Genomic DNA, 21,930 nt, shown 5'->3' on the forward strand with positions numbered 1-21,930 from the left:
TTCAAACATGACTGTAAGATGAAACGAAGCAAAAATAAGCTTTAATAAAGCTTTGTCTTGCAGTATGTAGTGATGGATGAAGAAATGTGCAGCAAGATGTAATCAAGTACTCAGACTTCTTGAGATAATACTTGGGTCAGCTTTGCTTTGTCATTAAAAGAAAAGTACTGAAACTGGACACAGCAGGCACACAATGGAGAAAACAGTAGTAAAATATGCAAAGATGAAAGAAAGTGGAAAAGTATTTGCTTGGCTGACAATGCAAGTAATATGAAAGCAGCTGATCCATATGTCCAACAGTCTATGGCCTAAACTTATTTTTCACTGATGCTTTAGTCTTGGATCATACAATAAATAAGATCTATAGATGAATGAGAGAAATGATAAACATTTAAACACTTCTCATATCACCAAGAAAAAGTGTGATCAAAATAGTTAATTAACAATGTCTGTAGTAAAAACTCATAGGATTTAAAGTATTTTTTTTTATTGAAAACCAAAGCTCTTCAACAAAATTATTAGCAGCAAAGCTTAGTTTTCTAAAGTGTAAGAAATACTGAATGTGATTAAGATGTTTTCTAGTTTCAACTACAAAACTCCTTAAAGATTTTAACGACAATAAAGCAATGTGAATGAGATTGTACTGTTATACATTCCTTAATCTTATTGCCCAGATCAAATAGCTTTTGAAAATGGTGCATTTCTGTTTCTAAATACAGAAGTCAAGGTGAAGTTATTCATTAAGAAACAGAGAACACATTCTGGCAATGCATTCATGGTGCTGCTGCACATATCTACAGATCTAAGAATGCAAGACAGGAACGTATGTGGTACTATTACTCCATTTTGACTGTTAAAAAAAAAAAGGCAGCACAACTAGGGCGAGACATTTTAACCTGCTACAGAACACAAACTGGGATCAGTTGATAAAAGGTAATGTGATAGGTATCTTTTAAAAAGTGTAACAAATTACGTATCCACATGACTGTTGTTCTTTACAAAATAATCAACCTCTGGATTACAAATTTATATAAAAGCTATCGCTATTTACTGAACATATTTTGTTTAGAATGCAGTACTTTTACTCTTTTTCTCTAACAAAAAGATGTATAGGTGAAAGTTATAATCAGAATTACTGAAGCTATAAAAACCTCTTTGTAAAGACAAAGGTACTCATCGACTCAATTTCTTACGAAGAAATCTACAACTGCTTTTTAAAGCTGAGCTGGCTTCCCTCTGCCACTAGCACATTCTAGATAACGGCTTTCTCCTTTGGGAGCTCACATTAACAAACTCAAGGAACTAAACACTTTTAAGATTAAACAAAATATCAGGAAGGCAAATCTGTTATTCAATGTATAGTACAAATTAAGTCGTAAAGAAACTTTTAAGAATTTGTTCTTTTTATCACCACCACTCTTTCCCTCCAATTGCTAAGTTCATCAAGAGCTGCTTGCATACTGTATATTCAGTAAACAGAATCCTACTAAAAGCTTACCAAAATCATTATATCATATTCTGGATCTCAGCCCCAAATAAGTGCCTGGTCATAATGTTTTTTTTAAAAGCTAGGAATTAATTTCCTCTATTTCGCGCCAAGGAAGTCTGATAAGTAGAATCTTAGGAATTCACAAAAACACCAGTGTGCACACTAACAATTAAGGGAGTCATCTTTTTGATGTTTTAAGAATCCCATGGAAATTTGATGGACACTGGTGATGCTGGTAAGGGTAGTTTCAGTGACATGTTGAGGGCAGATGCAATATGCTAATGAAGAGAAAAAGCAGTAAGTCTAGTCTGCTCTCTCCAGAAGTTTAGTTGAGAAAAATCAGAAGTAGTTTGTTTTAAAAGGAAGATACATGAATATGCTTGTTTTGCTGAAGGTTAGAGAGAGCAAAAGGCCAGGTGAGCCAGGGTAAGTCAGAGTAGCCTGAGGCCCCAGAAGGTGGTTTAAGAGAGAGAACAGATCCTTGGTAGGGTTAGCCGCTGGGATGAACATCTCCCACGGAGACTGAAAGGAAGAGCGCAGGGACAGACACCCAGAACATTTTGGCAGTCGGGTAAAAGAAAGTGTTGAAATGGTGGGATAAAGGGGTTGGGATTCATGAGAGAGATAGCTTGGACTCAGGAAAAGGGAGAGGGAAAAAAAACCTAGGAGCAAAGTGAATGATTGGTGGATAGCACCAAAAGCCCAGCTGAGAACTGAGAAAAATCATTGTGTAAATATTTGTTTTGTGCTGTGCCAGATGGCGATATACTAGCGTTGTTACAGAAACAGCATTAAATCTGCAGTTATTTACCAAACATCTTTAATAAATCTTTTTGTGAAAGACACAGTTGAAAATAAAAGACCTGTTATGGCTTGAATGCTTGTGTCCCTCCCCCCAAATTTATATGTTGAAGCCCTAATACCTTCAAATCCTGTATTAGGATTTGAAGATGGGGACTTTGGGAGGTAGAGTTGGATGAGGTCGTGTGGCTAGGGCCTCACAATGGGTAAGTGTCCTTATGAGACACCAGAGAGTGTTCTCTCCCTATGTGCACATTCTTAGAGTAGGTCCTGTAAACACACAGCAAGATGGTGGCAGCCTATAAGCCAAGAGGCTTCAGGATGAAACCTACTTTGCAAGCATCTTGATCTTGGACTTCTGAGCCTCCGGAATTATAAGTAAATTTCTGTTGTTTAAATCGCTTAGTCTGGTATTTTGTTATGGTAGCCTGAACTGACCAAAAAATGCTCTTATAATTAATACTCGTGGAAAGATATTGAATTTATGAAATAAGAATAAAAGGCTATGAAATGGGAGATCAGAAAAAAAGAACGAGGTTTTGAAATTAATGATGTGATATTTGACATATATTCAAAAAGAGAGGTCAAATCAAAGAAATTCTCCCAGAAAGTTAAAAACAAAAGGCAAAGAGATGGAAAGCAGGAGAGAAAGATAAGAAAAACAGATCAATGCTGTAATTCTGGAAAGAAATAACAGGGGAAAACGTGGCAATTATTAAAGAAATAATACAAAAATTTCAAAGAAATTAAGGAAAGGAGTCTGCAAACTAGACAGCCTGACAAATGCTCACATCAAAACATATACACCCTCACCAAGGCACTTCATGGTAAAAATTCAGACCAAAAGATCCAAAAGCAGAAAAATGGTTTATATACAAAGATGTTACAGAAATAGCAGGTTGTGAGACAATGATGCAGTGACTTCAAAATTCTCAAGATGATTTTCAATTCATAATACTATAGTGTCAATTAAACATGAGCTATTAAACATCAGACATGCAAGTTCTTAAAAATCTTGCCTCTATGTTCACTTTCTCAGGAAGCTAGCTAAAGATGTACTTCTCCAAAATGAGAGAATAAGTCAAGCAAGAAAATCATGGTGTTCAGGAAACAAAGGATCTAAATCAGGAGAAAAGTACAGTTGAGTTTCAGATGCCAGATGGGCAGAAGGCCTGGACAGCATCAGTCCAAACTTCAGCCAAGTTCCAGGAAAGAAAAAGGAACTGCCATTATAGTTTTCAGAGGGATTTTGTAATTTTGTGGTAAGTTAGGGAAACTTAGTGATAGGAACATAGAAACTTGCAAAGGAAATGGAAAGACAAGAAACTTAACAGGAAAAGAGTTTTACAAGAAATGACATGTAATGATAACTTACTTGGCTCAAGTGAACAACACTTGAACATAGTCATAAGGTAAAAAGTTACAACTTATTGAATAAAAAACTGTCATCTCTTAATTAGGACACCAGAGAGTATAGTAATGGGAGAATGGGATGGTAGATGGTACGACAGTACCCAAATTCTCAACCATCATAATAGGAAGTTACTAAAGTAAAATATAGAAACATGAAGAAATGCCTGTATTAAGTATATGATTTAGAAAGGTGAAGACTAATGCATGCTAAAAACATCTCAGAGTTAAAAGCAGATGCCTCTGTGGAGCAGGACTAGGCAGTGAGTAAGTTTAAAGCTGGGAACTAGCACTGTTTATTACCACTCCTTTAAGATCAGCATTTGAATTTTTAATCTATGTACGTAACTGTTAAAAACCTAAAATAGGTAGGCCTGAAAAGACAGTTCCCATCATCGTTCTACTACTCTTCTTCCTTCTCTTCAAAAGATAAAACTTGTTAAATAATTTAGCATAAAAAATGATTTCCTAATTTGAAAAATGGCACAAATATCAAAGTAGTAAAGCATGCATTAAGCTCATACGAATTGTGCTTTTTAAATCAATCATGCAGGCATTTAAACACTTCTCTTAGGCAACTGTTTTAAGCATTTGCTAAAAATAATTTAAAGAAATATGAATGTTAGAATACCACTAAACAGATTTACAGTATAACAGATATTTTAAGCAGTCATTGCCTTCACATACCCCCACAGCCCTGTTCCACTCCATGCTAAAAAAATGTATAATTTTGGTTTATGATAGTAACTCTATATTACAGCTGTTCTCCATGTCAGGGTATCCAACATTCCAAATTCAATGCACATAATGAAGTGATACTTTAAAGTATTGCACTTTTAAAATTCTCTTGGTGCATTTAGCACAGAAATGCTAGTAAGAGTCTTATCACCTCAGCCACGTAAGCATTAGAATTTCAGGCCAAGTTGTTGGAGGTATCAAACAGATCAGAAGTGTTTCCCTGGGCTTGATAGCCAGAACATTTCTAAGAAATTTATTTTGAACCTACTTACTACACATAAATTTCTGGAAATCTTTCTACTTTGGGCTTTTTAGTACAAATGGTGCCACGACATGTTTAAAAAACATTTAGCTTTAAAAATATTAGAATGTTCTTTGAAAGCCTATTACACTTATGCTTTTAAGGTACTCTGATTTAAAGAACTGAAGTTTAGGAAAGGGAAAAATGAACATAAAAAAGTTTATTTCTAGCCCTGAAAGAACAAAATTATTGAACAGTCATCAAATACAGCAGTTAATGTAACAATTAAATAACTGAATGGGATTAAATTAAAAAAAAAGTCAATATAAAATTTGAAGACAAAACAGAAGACAAGCTGCTTTCACTTAATTCCATTTCTATCTATCAAGAAAATAAAAAGGCAACACATTCCTACCAAAGATATTCAATTCCAAATATAATTCTCTGCTTTTCTTAATACAGAATGAAAATTTGACAGAATTATCATACATTTCTTTCTTCCTCTTGTTTGGCAATATTCTAGAGTGGTGAAGGAAAAAGACTTCAGTTCTCTCAAGGCCAGGCCAGTGCTTGATTCTCCTTTGTAATTCCCACAATATCTACCACAGTGTCTTTGCCAAAGTGGTCAATAAATGTGTTGAGGAGAAAAAAAAATGTGTCTGTGTTTTTTCCTTTCTTATACACACATATACACACACTGCGGAAAAACTGATATTGTTTAAATATCTATTGTGGGAGCAATGGAGACAAGGAAGACAATGTGGTTTTTTATATTACTATGAAATTTCACTACAAAAATGAGTATTAATCTGGATTTTAGCTATATTCTATGATTATTTTTTGACACTTCACTGGATATGGATCTCAGTATATTTTAAAACTTTTAGCCCAAAAAACTGATGTAAATTCTTTAAGCCCCCATTTTTTTCTAACCGTAGTTATTGCCTGACCAGATTTAGAATTATTCTGTCTAGAATACAGTAGATTTAAATAAACATGTATTTATGTGACCTCTGAAAGAAATACTCATAGGTAGTTTTAAATTACTTATTAAAGGCACAGGTTTGTTTAAGACTGGTGTTAACTAGATACATTTTAAGCAGCTTAACATTTATATGTAGAAGGGAAGAGAATTTATATTATGTGCCAGGTACTCAACACATGAAGAGAGTTGTGTTAGCCTTGGTTTCTGTTGCTATCACAATCACTCTACTTGTTTACTATTCTAGGTAGGATAAAATATTCAATTTTTTCATGGTTTCCCAGTTTTAACTGTCCCTAAAAGCAGCAAAAGGAATAAGAGGAGAAGGAAACTTTAAGATCACCAGAGTCTGAAATATAATAAATAAGTACTATACTAATATTGTCCTAACAACATAAGAGGACTACTAAGGTAACTTTTAGATTTAAATGGAATTTTCATTCTAAAGCGATGACAAAAAGGTTGACTACAAAGGGCAGTTATTAAAAAAACATGAAATCTGAATTCAGATATAATTTTTCTTTCAAGAAGACCTAAACATTTTAATTTAAAATTAATAAATCACAATTCCGTATTGCTTTTAAGATTATTTTGTTTAAAAATGACACATTTCAGAATTAACCAAAGTATATTTCTATTACAAGTTAGTTTATCCAAGTAAGTAAAGAATAAACCACAGTGTAGCTCCCTTAACCTAGGAGTCAGATTTCAATGACAAAGTCCCTTGCCAGCAATGGACATGCAGGTAACCAACAAAAGTTGTAAATACAAATCCCAAACTGCTTTATAAACTGAAAAGACCTTTGTTGAATCACAGGAATTAAAAATGGGGTATTGGCACTGTACTCAATGAATATAGTCTTTAACTTATGTATGGAAGTGCCTTCTAGAGTGGTCATGATGATCCCGGTTTTATCTAGTTGGTTTTCTATTTCATTGGTAGTATCTTCTTTATCATAATCCATCCAGACAACTATTTACAAAGAATGTTCAAATCTGGAACTCAAGAAGCAATAATATAGCTTTCCACCAGAAATAAACCAGATTGTTTCTGTAATTAAGCAATAGCTTTAGGAGGCCAACATAGTCCAGAGAAATATGAAATCAAGAATCAAATCGAAAACAGAGATCAAGTGCTCTAGAGAAAAGTTTCATTATTTTACTCATTTCTGTGAAAACCTTCCTGCATTATCAATAAAAACACAGCCATTTCTATCCTTATACCTATATATTAACACAGATGATAGGAATGATAGGACATAAAACTATATTAGTTCCCTCCTAATGTACTCCAAAACATCACAATTGTTTTTATTCATGATTTGTACTATTGCAAGATGGCAATTAGGTATGACGTTAATTAGGAGAGAATAGTGGGAACATTCTCATGTTCCAAAACCAAATGCCAGAACCAAACCACAGATTTTTCTCTTTTATGTGCTCTTGGCAATGCCAGAAGGGGTGATACTGCATCCAAATGCAAAACAATAAAAAAAATATGGAATAAGAGGAGAGGAAGAAGAGAAAAGAAGGGGAGGAAAGAAAAGAGGGCACTCAATTAATGCTACAGGTCACAGACCTTTTAAAATCTTTAAAATAAAAAAAGTATTGCTATTAACTAGTACATTTCATTTTTCTTCCTTTCTCTAGTTTTCATGATTATTTACTTATTTGAAAAAAAAATCATAAGTAACTCAACATCTCAAATGATCCATAAATTTATCAAGTACTTCTGTCACTTAAGTTCTCAGACAGTAAAATGCTGGCAATGGTTTGAGAACAATATTTCTAACAAATCTCTACAGTTTACTGGTCAGCACCTGCATCTCTATGTAACTGACATTTCTCTTTCAAGAATATAATCTCGCCTAATTATTTTAGAGCTCACCAGGGTTCAAGTCTCTCACTTTGTCTCTACCAGCTCCAAATATTTTTCTCCTTTAAATGGAAAAAGAGTTAAATTTTAAATTCTGAAATTCGATGATTGTTATATTATTTACCACGGGTTGGGAAGTACAGTGAGAGAGGGTTAATTAAAAACAAACTAAAATTACAACATATACAGAAACTTATTTCCAAAATGAAGGGAAAGGGAGGGAGGGGAAAGTAGCGGCACCAACCAAAGTCAAAGCCCAAGTTGGAACAAGAACAAATCACTTTGGTTCCAGAAGCCAAATCTGAAGAGGAAACAGTCTAAAGGGAAAAGAAAATTGTACAGATGTTTAGTCAATGGGCTTCTTTAACTGTCTTAATGATTTAGTTATAAATATAGATTAGTCTTTTCTCTATACATGTAACAAATGCCAAACACCTCACTATCATGAAATTTCTAAAACTGACGTTCACATTTGTTAAAAAAGGTAAAAATCACATACTTTTCTTCCCTTCCCCCAGTTCAAATTCTGAACTGAAATATTACATGTAACAATAGCTGGGCCTAACTTCTATACAAAGTTAAACCATATTGCTCCTTTGCCAATATAAGGAGCTACATAATTTCTATCATACTTGCCTCTAATTTAGGCCTAATAAAAACAACTCAAAAGGAGCAAGTCAAGGAAAAAGAAAGCTACAAAGGAGAGAGAGAAAAGAAGACAAGCAGATGAAACAAATACTCTGAAAAACTCGAATCTGCCATTCAAGTACTGAAAATTCCTCAAAAGGGGCAATGAATGGTATCTATTACAATGAAGTCAGCAAAATAAAATGCAAATGTCAAGCATAATAAATGGCCCTGATGGGCTGTCTGCTGAAAGAAGTAAGGCTAGTGATTCAGTCCATAATTCCGTTTGGACCCTAAAGAAGGGATTCAATAGAAAGCTGTCAATCTGTTTTGCAATTTTCCGTTGGTTGTCTTCAGGAAGTAGTAGTTTGCATTTTTCTTCCATGTTATGCAGACCATTTCCTTAAACCCCAAACGAGTAATAATTTTCATATATTAAAAGGCTTCTTTTAGAAAATGGAAAAAAAAATATGAGGCCACGGCAATGATGTTAACGGTTACTCTTCATTGCTTCTTTAGCTGCCATAATCAGTGGTGTCAAGCTAGATAACGGTTTGGCCAGTTTTAGGAAGGGATGCTGTCAGAAAGAGGGGAGAAAAATGTGTAAATGTCACCAGCTTAGAAACTAAATATTTCCTTTCAATTAAAGTCTCAAATATTTTTATGGATAATTTACCTAATAAACACATATTTCAATAATTGCATAAAATCAACATAACCAATACATCACTTTTATAGTTAAAAGCATAGTATTTTTAAGCTTTCTAATGTAAAATCTCAATTAAATAAGCCAAATATCCATGCCAGCAAGAAACTGAAGAAACTGGTCTGAGAACTGATAATACATAAAAATTCATATACTTATTATAGTATGACAGGTATTTTATTTCCAGCAGATGAAATTTTAAACTTTGGCAGCTGTCATACTGCTGGTGATGAATGAGTAGTGAAATTAATAACTCTATGTAAACTTTCTGTTCGTTATTCAAAAAGGTCAACTTTTTCCAAAAATATTATCATGTCCAAATTCACCTGTAGCAATTCTTTGGCTGAACCCCTTTTTTCCACATCCATCTCCAAACATCGATTTAAGAAATCCCGAAATATTGGGGAAAGTTTCTCTGGGTTCTGAAGTTCTGGGGTTCCATTAGTTGCTATCAGGTACAAGGCCTAAAAATAGAAGAACATCACTGACATACTTAAAGTAGCTCAACAAACTGAGAAAACACTTTACAGTTTACAGTTCTTTTACATCTTTAAAGACAATCACCATAAACACTAAAGTGAGGAATTATTTCTGTCCATTTGGATTAGACATTCATTTATTCCTTTATTTATTTTTTGACACCTACAGCACCCAGTCTTCCTAGGTGGTCTCCCATCCAAACACTAACCAGGCCCAGCCCTGCTTAGCTTCAGAGATCAGAGGGGATCGGGTGTGTTCAGGGTGGCACGGCCATAGACATTCCTTTATTTTAATGGTGCATTTCCCTACTTTCTTTTTCAAAAAACAGGTTCATCTGTTTTTGCAAGGGGTAGCAGAGGGGTATAAATGCAATACATATTGATAAAAGAACTATAATACGTTAAGGATATAAAGAAATACCCACCATTAACATACAGTATCCCATTTACCTTTCTCAAGTCATACATTTCAAAACAATGGAGTTTACTGACCACTCCCCCCCTTTTAAACTAGCCATATCTATATATAGATGAAGCAGCACATATAATTTTTAGGACAATAAAAATACTCTGTACACTATAATGATGGATACATGTTATTTATTATACATTTGTCCAAACTCATAGAATGTACACCACCAAGCATGAACCTCAATGTAAATTATAGACAATGGGTGATAATGATGTGTCAATGTAGGTTCATTGATTATAAGAAATGTACCCTCTGGTGAGGGATATTGACAATGAGGGAGTCTATGTATATATGGGGAAGTGGATATATAGGAAATCCCTGTAACTTCCTCAATTTTGCTGTGAACATAAAACTGCTCTAAAAAAAGTCTTAAAACCCGAAAAACAAAACTAGCTATATCCCGGTCTCATTATTACTAATAACAGATTAGAACTACAAAATTATTTTAATGGCTGGATCAACCAGTGTAATTAGTTATAAGAATGTTTCGTAATTTAGCCAATTCTCTTTGGAAAATCTTGTATTCTTTATGTACTTTTTTGATTATTTTCTTTAAATTCCTACAAATTAAATTAAAAAAAAATTAAGACTTAGAACTCCAATGTACTCGCTCCCCCCATTTCCCCTATTATCAATATCTTACATTCGTAGTGTACACTTGTTAGAAGTGATGGACCAATACTGATACACTTCCATTAAACAAGTCTACAGTTTACATTAGGGGTCATTCTTTGTATTGGACAGGTCTATAAATTTTGATAAATGCATACACACCTCTATGTATCTACCATTATAGCATCATACAGAATAATTTTACTGCCCTAAAAAATCTCCTGTGCTCCACCAATTCATCATCCCCACACTCCTGAGCCCCTGGCAACACTGATCTTTTTGAATCTCTATAGCTGGAATCATACAGTATAGTAGCCTTCTGAGACTGGATTCTTTCACTAAGCAATATACATGTAAGATTCTTCCAAGTCTTTTTGTGGTTTGATAGCTCATTTCTCTTTATCTTTTTAATGTTATAGAATAACATTCCATAATGTTATGGAATAACATTCATGTATATTGATATCCACGTTTAAAAATACAGTATTATTTATACATTTCACATTTTGGTTGCTTCCAATTTGGGGCAATTATGAATAAAGATACTATAAACATTTCTGTGTAGGTGTCATATGGACATAAGTTTTCAACCCACTTTGGTAAACAATGAGCACAATTTAAAAAAAATTTTAATCTTATTTAATCTAAAATATTATCATTTCAACATGTAATTAACATTAAAATCATTAGTATCTTATGTTCTTTCTTTAGGCTGCCTTTGGAATCTATGGATTTTACATTTATAGCCACATTTCTTTTTTTAAATTTTTTTTTATCATGCTGACATTGGTTAATGAAATCCAGTAAATTTCAGGTGTACACTTTAACAGTAAGACATATATATATATTGCATTATGTGTTCACCTCCCATAGATTCCTTTCTGTCACCATATATCTGAACCCCTTTACCCTATCTACTTCCCCCTTCCCCTCTGGTAACCACTAGTCTATTGTCCATGTCCACGAGTCAGTTTGTCCTGTTTGTTGCTTTTAGGTTTATATCCCACATAAAGTGATATCATGTGGTTTTCAACTTTTTCTGTCTGGCTTATTTTGCTTAGCATGATTATCTTGAGGTCCATCCATGTTGTTGCAAATAGCAGTAGTTTATCTCTTCTTATGGCTGAGTAATATTCCACTGTATATATGTGCTACAGCTTCTTTAGCCAATCACCTATCGTAGGACACTTTGGTTGCTTCCATGTCCTGGCCTCTGTGAATAATGCTATGAACGTCGGTGTGCAAATATCTTTTCAGATATATGTTTTCATGTCTTTGGAGTAAAAACCCAGTAAAGAAGATTGCTGAATCATATGGCAGATCAATTCTTAGTGTTTTGAGCAACCTCCATACTGTTTTCCACAGTGGCTGTACCAGTCTGCAGTCCCATCAGCAGTATATGAGGGTTCCTTTTTCTCTGCATCCTCTCCAATACTTGTTATTACTTGTCCTATTGATATCAGCTATCCTAACAGGTGTGAGATGGTATATCTCATTGTGGCTTTTATTTGCATTTCTCTAATAGCTAGCCATGTTGGGCATCTTTTCATGTTTGTTGGTCATTTGTGTCTTCTTGGGAGAAGTGTCTGTTCAGATCCTCTGCCCATTTTTAATTAGAACATTTGTTTTTTTATTGTTGAGTTGTATGAGTTCTTTGTATATTTGGCCTTTATCGAATGGTTGTCTCTTTACCTTGTTGACAGTTTTTCTTGCTGTGCTTTTCCTTAAAAAACAAACAAACAAACAAAAAACCTTTACAGTTTGATGTAGTCCCATTCATTTATTTTTGTTTTTACTTCCTTTGCCTTTGAAGTCAAATTCATAAAATCCTCTTTAAGTCCAAGATCCATGAGTTTAGTTCCTATGTTCTCTTCTATGCAATTTATTGTTTCAGGTCTAACATTGAGGTCCTTAATCCATTTTGAGTTAATTTTGGTGTGAGGTGATAGACAACAGTAGTTTCATTTTTTTTTTTTTTTTTTTTTTTTTGGAAGTGGCTTTCTAGTTTTCTCAGTACCATTTACTGAAGAGGGTTTCCTTTCTCCACTGTATGTTTTGGCTTTTTTGTCGAAAATTATTTGCCCATATAATGGGTTTACTTCTGGATTCTCGATTCTGTTCCACTGTTCCACTGGTCTGTGTGTCTGTCTTGCTGCCAATACCATGCTGTTTTTATTATTGTCGCTTTGTAGTATAATTTGAAGTCAGGCAGAGTGATGCCTCCAGACTTGTTCTTTATTCTCAAGACGGCTTTGGCAACTCGGGGTCTTTTGTGCTTCCATTCAAATCTGATGATTTTTTGTTCTATTTCTTTAAAAAATGCCAATGGGATTTTGATGGGGATTGCATTAAATCTGTATAATGCTTTAGGTAATAAGGTAATTTAAACTATGTTGATTCTTCCAAACCAAGAACACAAGAATAACTTTCTATTTCTTTGTGTCTTCTTCGATTTCTTTTAATAGGGTCATTATATAGGTCCCTCACATTTTTTGTTAGATTTACTCCCAGGTATGTTATTCTTTTTGTTACAATTGCAAAAGGAATTATTTTTTCCACTTCTTTTGACACTTCATTATTAGAGTATAAGAATGCTATGGATTTTTGAACATTAATTTTGTATCCAGAAACTTTACTATATTTGCTTCTTGTTTTTAGCAGTGTTCTTGTGGAGTCTTTAGGGTTTTATGATTTTCTATACAGAAAATCATATCCACAAATAGTGACAATTTGACTTCGTTTCCTATTTGGATGCCTTTTATATCTTTCTCTTACTAGGACCTCCAATGTCATATTGAATAACAGTGGCAATAGTGGATAGCCTTGTCTTGTTCCTGATCTTACAGGGAAGATTTTTAGTTTTTCACCATTAAGTATAATGTTGGCTGAGGGTTTGTGGTATATGGCCTTTACTATATTGAGGTACTTTCCTTCTACACCAATTTTGTTAAGTGTTTTGATTATAAATGGAAGCTGTATCTTATCAAAGGCTAATGAGCACAATTCTGAATCATATGTTAAGAGTATGTTTAGTTTTATAAGAAACTGCCAAATTGTCTTCCAAACTGACTCTACCATTTTGCATTTTCATCAGCAATGAATGAGTTCCTATTATTCCAAATCCTCACTGGTAGTGGTTATAGTCAGTTTTTTGGATTTAAGGCCATTTGAATAGGTATGTAGTGGTATCTCGTTGTTTTAATTGGCAATTCCCTAATGGCATATGTTGGACATCCTTTTATCATGCTTTATTTGGCATCTGTGTATCTTCTTTGGTGAGCTGTGTACAGATCTTTTGCCCATTTTAATTGGGTTGTTTGTTTCCTATTGTTGGTTTTAAGAGTTCTTTGTATATTTTGGATAACATTCTTTTATCAGATAGGTTTTTTTGCCAATATTTTCTTTTAGTCTGTGACTTGTCTTTTCTTTCTCTTACTAGTGTCTTTCTCAGAGATTCCAATTTTAACGAAGCAAGATTTATTCCTTCATGGGTCATGCTTTTGATGTGGTATCTAAAAACATCACCAAATGCAAGGTCACCTAGAATTTCTACTGAATTATTTAAAGTTTTGGCTATATTGCCAAAATGCCATAAAAAAAGGATACCAATCAACATTTAAACCATCAGTATACGAGCATGCCTATTTTCTTGTCACTTAAGTTAGTTTCTTTTTACATAACATTTACCCCCAAATTTTCACTTAAAATTTTCTAAAAAAAAATACTACATATATGTGTGTGTACACACACACACACACACACACACACACACACACACACACACATCATTCTAAGAATTATCTGATAACAATTAATTTCAAGTTAAGATGAGAATATTGTTTTAAGCCTCAATACTTCTACCAGAAGGGATTAATAGAGAACTCCATAAAAACAAGTACTCCTCCTCTGCAAACATTTAATCTTCTCTCTACTTTGGAATAAATCTAAGTACACTCCATCTCCATTTACGTTAGTGATTATAAGCATCCCATGATTCCCATAAGTCTCTCAGCTTCATCATTCTAATGCCCATGTAACTGCACATTCCCCTTTCTAGCTTTAATTTTTTATATACTGTTCCCTTCCCTTCTTAAAACATCCTCCTTACTTAGGCCTGGCTCTCCCATGAGGATTCTGCCTGATCCACAGCTCTCTACTGGTAGCTTTTTCTCTCCCACACCTCTGTATGGTGTTGGAGGAGAGAGTGTCCTTTTGGCTTTTCATTGCCTCCTTGAAGTCTCTGTCTCCCTCCTTCTCTATAACTCCTGGGCTTTCAAACCTATCCTACCTTCCCTTGTTTCAAACATCTAACAAAAACAGTTATCATCACTAACATTACTCATAATTCATGGCGTTTTCAATAGCTACAAAGATGCTGTTATGGCTCCTTGACTACCTCTTTTGCAATATACTTGACCTTTAGCCTACCTCAGCCACACACACCCACTGTCATATCCTATACCTACCAGTACCAATAACTACAACTCTCAAATCTCAGTTGCCCTCCTACTCCTAACTTTTTCACTCCTAGTACTGTAACGCCAGAAATCCTTTGACTCCACTGGACCTAAATAAATCTCACTGATCTTCCAGTGTCCATCATTCTTTTCGCATGATCACTTCTTTGACCCTCTTATGTTTTGTAACATTCAGTTGGCAAAACATAGTTATAACTATGCCTACTCTTTGCCTGTACCTAAGTATGGTGGAAGAAAAAAATATACCCCTGCTGACTGGCATCATTAACCTCATTAAGGACCCTTAGTGCATTTGTCCTAGATTTCTCAATTTCCCACCCTCCTGTTTCTGTTCCACAATACTATACATTACATTTATTTGTTATGTTTCCTTAGGCTCCTCTTGGCTATGACAATTTTCTCAGATCTTCCTTCCCTTTTGATGATCCTAACAGTTTGAAGGAGTACTGGTCAGGTATTATATTGTAGGATGCCCTTCTACTGAAATTCGATGTTTCTCTCACAGACAGTTATGGGTTTGGGGGAGGAAGATCACAGAGTTATAGTGCCTTTTTCATTGCATCATATGAAAGGTGCATACTATCAATATGATTTAGAATTATGTTCAACTTATCACCTGGCTGAGGTAGTGCTTGGCAGGTTTCTCTACTGTAAGTTGATTTTTTCTCCCCTTTTCACACTGTGCTCTCTAGAAGAAAGTCACTATGTGCAGCCTACATTTAAAAAGTCAGGAATTACGGGTGGTACACCTACATAAACTATTTGGAATTCTTCTGAATGAGAAATGTCTCTTCTGTCTCATTTATTTATTCACTTATATGGACTTCATACTATTTTATTTTGTTGTTCAAACTGTTGTACCTTGGCCAATGGAGCTCTTTCAGTTTGGCCCCTGTGTCCCTTTGACATACCACACCCCCATCAGTGTGGGCTTTTTTTCCTTTAATTTGGTATCGTTTATGATTCTACTTATCTCGTTAGTTGAGTTTTGTTAGGTGTAACTCTTTCACTATTTTAGTGGTTGCTTAAGTGTTTACACAGCATATACCTTTCAGCTGTTATGACTATCACAATAGTATGCCACTTCACACAGAGTATAAGGATCTTAAGACTGTCCCCCTCAGCCTTACGCTTGTCATTTTACTTATACACGTTTTTTTCTCCTCCCATTGATATTATTTAAACAGTTTTCTTTTAAAGACACTTATACAACCAAAAAACTTATATATTCACATACTTAGTTATTATTTCTAGTGCTCTTCATTTCTTCGTGTGAAGCCACACTGCCATATTTTCTGCCTGAAAAATTTTATTTATTATTTCTTATAGTGTAGAACTGCTGGTGGTAAATTCTTTTAACTTTTGTATGTTTGAAAAAATCTTTATTTCATCTTAGTTTTTAAAAAATATTTCTTGGCCGTAGGATTCTTAGTTGACCGATATTTCTGTCAAAACTTCATTACACATGTATTTGGAACACTTGGAAGCCGTCTCTCAGCTCACTGATGCTATCTCATTTTTTAAAAATTTCATTTCTTTTTCTGTGTTTCATTTTGGGTAGACTCTATTACTACGTCTGATTATTCAGTCATCAATCATTTTTTTCTACAATGTTTAATTTGGCATTCATCCAATTTCAAATAATGTAGTTTGTACCTGTAAGTTTGTTTTTTTTTTTAAATATACTTTTCAAATGTCTCCATTTAACTTTTTTAACATCTAGAATGCAGGTATAAAAATTGTTTTACTTAACTTTTGTGCTAATTTTCATTTGTGTCAGTTCTGGTTCAGTTTCAATGGATAGATTTTTCTCCTGATGGGTTTTAATTTTCTTGCTCTTTTGCTTGCTTGATAAACTCTGGATATTTGGGTGCTGCATATATCTGTATTCCTATACATATCCTTGAGCTCTGTTCTGGGACATGGTTACTTTGGAGCCAATGCCTTTGGGTCTTGTTTTTAAGATTTGTTAGGTGGGACCACCTCTATTCAATATCCTATGGATTACAATGTTTTCCACTGTGGCTGACAGAAGTAGACACTACTCCCAGCTGTGTGAGCACCAGACACTGCTCTCTCCAATCTTAGCACAGGGTTATATCCCTGGCCCTGGGTAGATTCTTCACACAGGAGCACCAATCTCTGTTTAATGCTCAATGGAGATTTTCCTAAAGTCTCCAGAGTCTTATCTCTGCGAGGATTTCTCCTCTCCTTTTTCTCTGTCTTGTTAACTCCAGCTGCCTTGGTTTCCCTATATTCTTAACTCCATCTCCTCAACTCAAGGAGTCCACTGTGTCCCACCCTGGATTCTGCCCCCCATGGCATAACGTGGAAACTCTCATAGGGCTCGCTTCATGCCTTTCCCACTTTTGGAGATCACGGTTCTTCATTGTCTGATGTCCAGTGTCTTGAAAACCACTGTTTCATATATTCTAGTAGAGGGTTAATCTGGGCCCTGTTATACTATCTTGACAGGAAGCATTAGTTCCCACTTGTCAAGTTTTTACCAATTATATCCACACAGCCAAGTCCAAATATCAAGTCTTAGTCCTCATATTACTTGACATAACTGTTTCTGACAAGATGGTTTCTCCCTTACTTTTTGTATAAAGATTCTGGGGCATATGTTTATTTGGTTTTATCTACTCCTCTGGCCATTCCTTCTCAGTCTCCTTTGCTGGTCTGCCACATCAACTCCTAGCTATGGAATGCCTCAGGGTGCAAGCTGAATCTCTTCTATTGTCGTCTATGGCCACCTGACACAGTGATCCTATCTAGTCTCATAACTTTAAATATTTTTATAGCTAACAAATCTCAATTTTATCTTTAGCCTGGACTTGCATACCCAACAACCTATTCAACATATCCACCTGGATGTCTTAATAGACATCTCAAACTTATATGTCTAAACATGTTAAAATGCTATCTCTGATCTCCCAGCTGTCACCGCCACCCCCTATACACACTACCTGCAGCTTTTCCCATTTCAGTTAAAGTGAACTGTAACTTTGTCATTGCAGTTGCTTAGGTCAAACTCTTGTGGTCATTCCTCCCTCTCTCTTTCAAAATACATCCAGAATTCAACAACCTTTTCCTACTTCCACTGATGCCATCCTACTCTAAGCTACCACTGCTTCTTGCCTGGATTATCGCAAGAGCCTTCTAACTGGTTTTCTTGCTTCTGCCTTCGTCTCCCTTCAGAGTCTCTTCACAACAAAGCAGACAGTGATCCTGTTAAAATATACATAAGACCATTTCACCTCTCTGCTCAAAATTGTCCAATGGTTTCCCCATCTTACCTGCGTAGAAACCAGAATTCTTACAAAGGCCTAATAAGGCATGACACAGTCTGGCCTCATTTCTTCACTGATATACCTTATTTTTCCTGCTGTGTGCTTACTGAATGGTAACAATTCTGCAATCTTTAATGATCTTAAAATACATCAGGAATGCTCCTGCTTTAGGGGCTCTGCATGTGCTGTTCCTTCTGACTGGAATGTTCTTCCCTTAGGTAAGTGAGTATCATTCTCTTATCTCCTGTGTTCAAATATCAACTCACTAAAGCTCTTCCCAAGCACTCTTTTGAAACTGAACATTCTTGACTCCCTGCTTACCAGTCCCAGTACTTAAGAGTCCATCAGTTAATATATTACATATTATTCTTTTCTTTTCCCTCCTCTTAAATTCTCCCCCACCTTTCCATTCCTGACCTATGGATGTTGCCATCTCCCCTCAAGAACTGGATCTCTGAAGGTGGGGTGTCTTCTCCCACACAATCGGGGCGCGCACACAGGGCCTGGCACACCCAGGGGGCCTAGTGCAATGGGGCCTGGCACTCTAGGAACATGTGGAGGGCCTGGCGCATTTGGGGCATGGTCCATGGCTCCACCTGGGGCACAAACCCAGGACCTTCTGCATGTAAAGCAGACGTGCTAACCACTACACTAAGGAGCCATCCCTTTTACATATTATTCTTGTTCATTTGATTGTTTCTCTCCTCCTTCTATGAGGGCAGAAATTTTATTGGTTCTTTTTATTTTTATTTTTTGTTGTTGGTTTTTTTAGACAGCACCTTGAACAGTGCCTGATACAGAGCAGATATGTGGATGATATTTACTAAACTGAATGAAATTAGAGGGTTTAAAAAATTGTTCTGAAAAGTGTTCTAAAATTAACATTCTTTTTAAAAGTACATTTAACTGCTTACTGAACTGAGATTTTTGCAAGATGAAAATATTCAGGAAAAACAGAATTAAAACCCATGCTATCCACATAGGGTACCTCTTACACATACTCATTACTTTGGTCTCTAGCTCATTTTATAGCATGTTCAATTTATTTTGAAAAAAAAAATTTAAAAACACTTCTGGCAATAAGTCTGTAGTCTTATATAGCACTTTAAAAACTCATTTGAAAATAATTGCTGTATTGAGATATTATGCACATACTATAAAAATCACCCTTCTCAAGTGTGCAATTCAGTGTTTAGCATATCCACAAAGTTGTACAACCATCACCATTATCGAACTTCAGAATGTTTTTATCCTTCCAAAAGAACATCCATGTGCATCATTAGTCACTTCTCATTCCCACCTCTTCTCAGTCTCTGGAAACCACTAATCTCCTGTCTATTCTATAGATTTATATGCAGTCCTCATTTAGATCATTACTTGGATTCCAGATATGAGAATTCACCTACTCACTAAAATTTATTTGTAACTCCAAAACTGAAGCTCTCAGTGCTTTTGTGGTTATTTGTGGATATGTGCACAGGTGAAAAGTACAGTGCTGAAGTGCTGCCTAGTGTTCCAAAATGCAAAAAGATTGTGATATGCCTTATGGAGAATATACAAGTGTTTGAAAAGCTTCATTCGGGTATGAATTATGGTACTGTTGGCCATGAGTTCAATGTTACTGAATCAACAAATATGTGTTAAATAAAGTATCTTAAACAGAAACACACATAAAGCGAGGCTGTATATTGATCAGTTGACAAAAATGTGATGAGGCTTGCAGAAACCTAATCCTGGATTTCCCCTAGAAGCAGTGCAGTGGTTCAGTATTAACTCTGTGTTTTTGAGTTTAAAGAATCTAATTATTATGAACAAGAATTGAATGTAAATTAAATCATACAATATGCAATCTTTTGTGTTTGACTTCTTCCACTTAACATAATGCTTTCAAAGTTTAATGTTGTCTGTACCTATACTTCATTTCTTTCATCATGGCTAAAAACATTCCATTGTATGGATATACCACTGTTGTTTATTTATTCATCACGTGATAGACATTTGCATCGTTTCTACTTTTGAGTATTATGAATAATACTATCAATATTTGTGTATAAGCTTTTGTGTGGATATATGCTTTTAATTCTCTTGGGTATAAACCAGTAGTGGAATTGCTAGATTACATGGTAACTATGTCAACTGTTACAGGAACTCTCAAATTGTTTTTCAAACACTGCATGTACTATTTTACTTTTCCACTAGCAATGCATGAGGGTTCCAATTTCTCCATATTCTCACCAACTTATTGTTCATCTTTTTGATTAGAGTAATTATTGGAGGTATGAAATTTATCCATATATGGTTATTTAAAAGGAGAAGGAAAAGAAAAAAGATAAATAAAAGGAAGGGAAGGAAGGTAGGAGGGAAAGAGGGAAGGAGAAAGGGAGGGAGGCAGGGAGGGATCCCCAAACTCTCCACCCTTAGCTGCTGAATCTTCAATTGTTTAAAGTCTACTGACCTCATCTGTATCTCAGGACCCTCACTCTTTTGTTTGAATATGAGCTTTAACAGTGCCATCTACGCAGCTTTCTCACAGATGTGATCTTGCTTTCTTCTTCTCTGGACCTGGGGGGTACCAGAGGCTAAGGTTCAAAGCTGATAACCTGAAGGGAATATCTAGGGACCCTTAGCTCTGCAGAAAAGTGAGTAAATTCTTACTTACGTGCAAAATTAAAAACCATTCAGCTTATTAAAAATCTGAAAACTCTTTACCTATCACATTCAACTCAACCCAGAAGCAAATGATTTTTAGATGCAGAGTAAGAGCAGAAACCAGGTTTCATCAACTCTGCATCCTAAATTCTTGGCCCATGCCTGGCACAAGCAGGTTCTAAATAAATGTTTTAAGGAAACGTATTTTTCTTAAAGTAAAGCAGGTGTTTAATTGGTCTTACCCTCAAGGGATTTTCATTGAGGTATGGAGGCTCTCCTTCTACCATCTCAATAGCCATGATACCCAGAGACCATATGTCCACTTTAGGGCCATAAGCTTTCCGTGTAACCACCTCTGGTGCCATCCAGTATGGTGTGCCAACCATGGTACTTCGCTTGCTCTGCTCAGGGGTGATCTGGGCACAGAAACCAAAGTCAGCTATAAAACAAAACAAAATATCTAGAGTTAATAGCGTCCATGGGTGGTTTTATGTAAGCTTTCACTTTAGATGACTTAATTAATTCCACTTAACTACTTAGCCTCTTGTTTTTTAACAATATTAATGAAGTCAACCACAATGGGTTTATAAATATTTTGATGATATATTAACATAGTTTCGCTTGTTTGCTTTTACTTCCTAAGAGGGAAAAATTATCAGGAGGTCTTTTATTCTAAATAATTAATTCTATCCTAAAAATTTCAATAAAGTTGAAAAGGTCTGGAAAAAAGTCACCACAGATAGACACCAAAACTATATGCTGTGAATCAAAGGTCAGGAAATGATAACTACTTTTGAAGAAAATAAACAGAAGCTAGGACTATTAAGCATCCAACTTACCAGAGTCTAGGAAAAAGAACACATTTAACTGCAACTGTACTTATAAGGTGCTTACCGGTATTACTCTACTCTAACCACCTCATTTTATAACTGAAGAGGAGCAGAATGCCTAGTTTAGTCCTGTTAATGTAGTGGGAAAGTCAGAATAAGAATCTAGAGTTTTTTCACCACTTCTACTGTTAAACTCATTGTGTTCCACATGTAACTACTGTTAATATTTGGTTTGTAAAGCTTTAGG

General features: G+C 35.1%; 1 protein-coding gene and 1 pseudogene across 1 annotated transcript in view; both read right to left on the reverse strand.

Annotated features, from left to right (window-relative positions):
* Nucleotides 1-3,143: 3,143 nt before the first annotated feature.
* PAK2 (p21 (RAC1) activated kinase 2) overlaps nucleotides 3,144-21,930 on the reverse strand; it is a 79,609-nt gene continuing 60,822 nt past the window's right edge. Inside the window, exons 13-15 of the mRNA XM_016135275.2 lie at nucleotides 21,096-21,292; nucleotides 9,197-9,334; nucleotides 3,144-8,741 (exon numbers count right to left, since the gene is read on the reverse strand). Of these exons, the coding sequence (XP_015990761.1) occupies nucleotides 8,655-8,741; nucleotides 9,197-9,334; nucleotides 21,096-21,292 (422 nt within the window). The 3' untranslated portion in view covers nucleotides 3,144-8,654. The remainder of the gene's footprint in view (nucleotides 8,742-9,196; nucleotides 9,335-21,095; nucleotides 21,293-21,930) is intronic.
* On the reverse strand, nucleotides 9,510-9,628 carry LOC118602493 (annotated as a pseudogene).

This window comes from Rousettus aegyptiacus, unplaced genomic scaffold (assembly GCF_014176215.1).
Source record: "Rousettus aegyptiacus isolate mRouAeg1 unplaced genomic scaffold, mRouAeg1.p scaffold_m13_p_4, whole genome shotgun sequence".
NCBI lineage: Eukaryota > Metazoa > Chordata > Mammalia > Chiroptera > Pteropodidae > Rousettus > Rousettus aegyptiacus.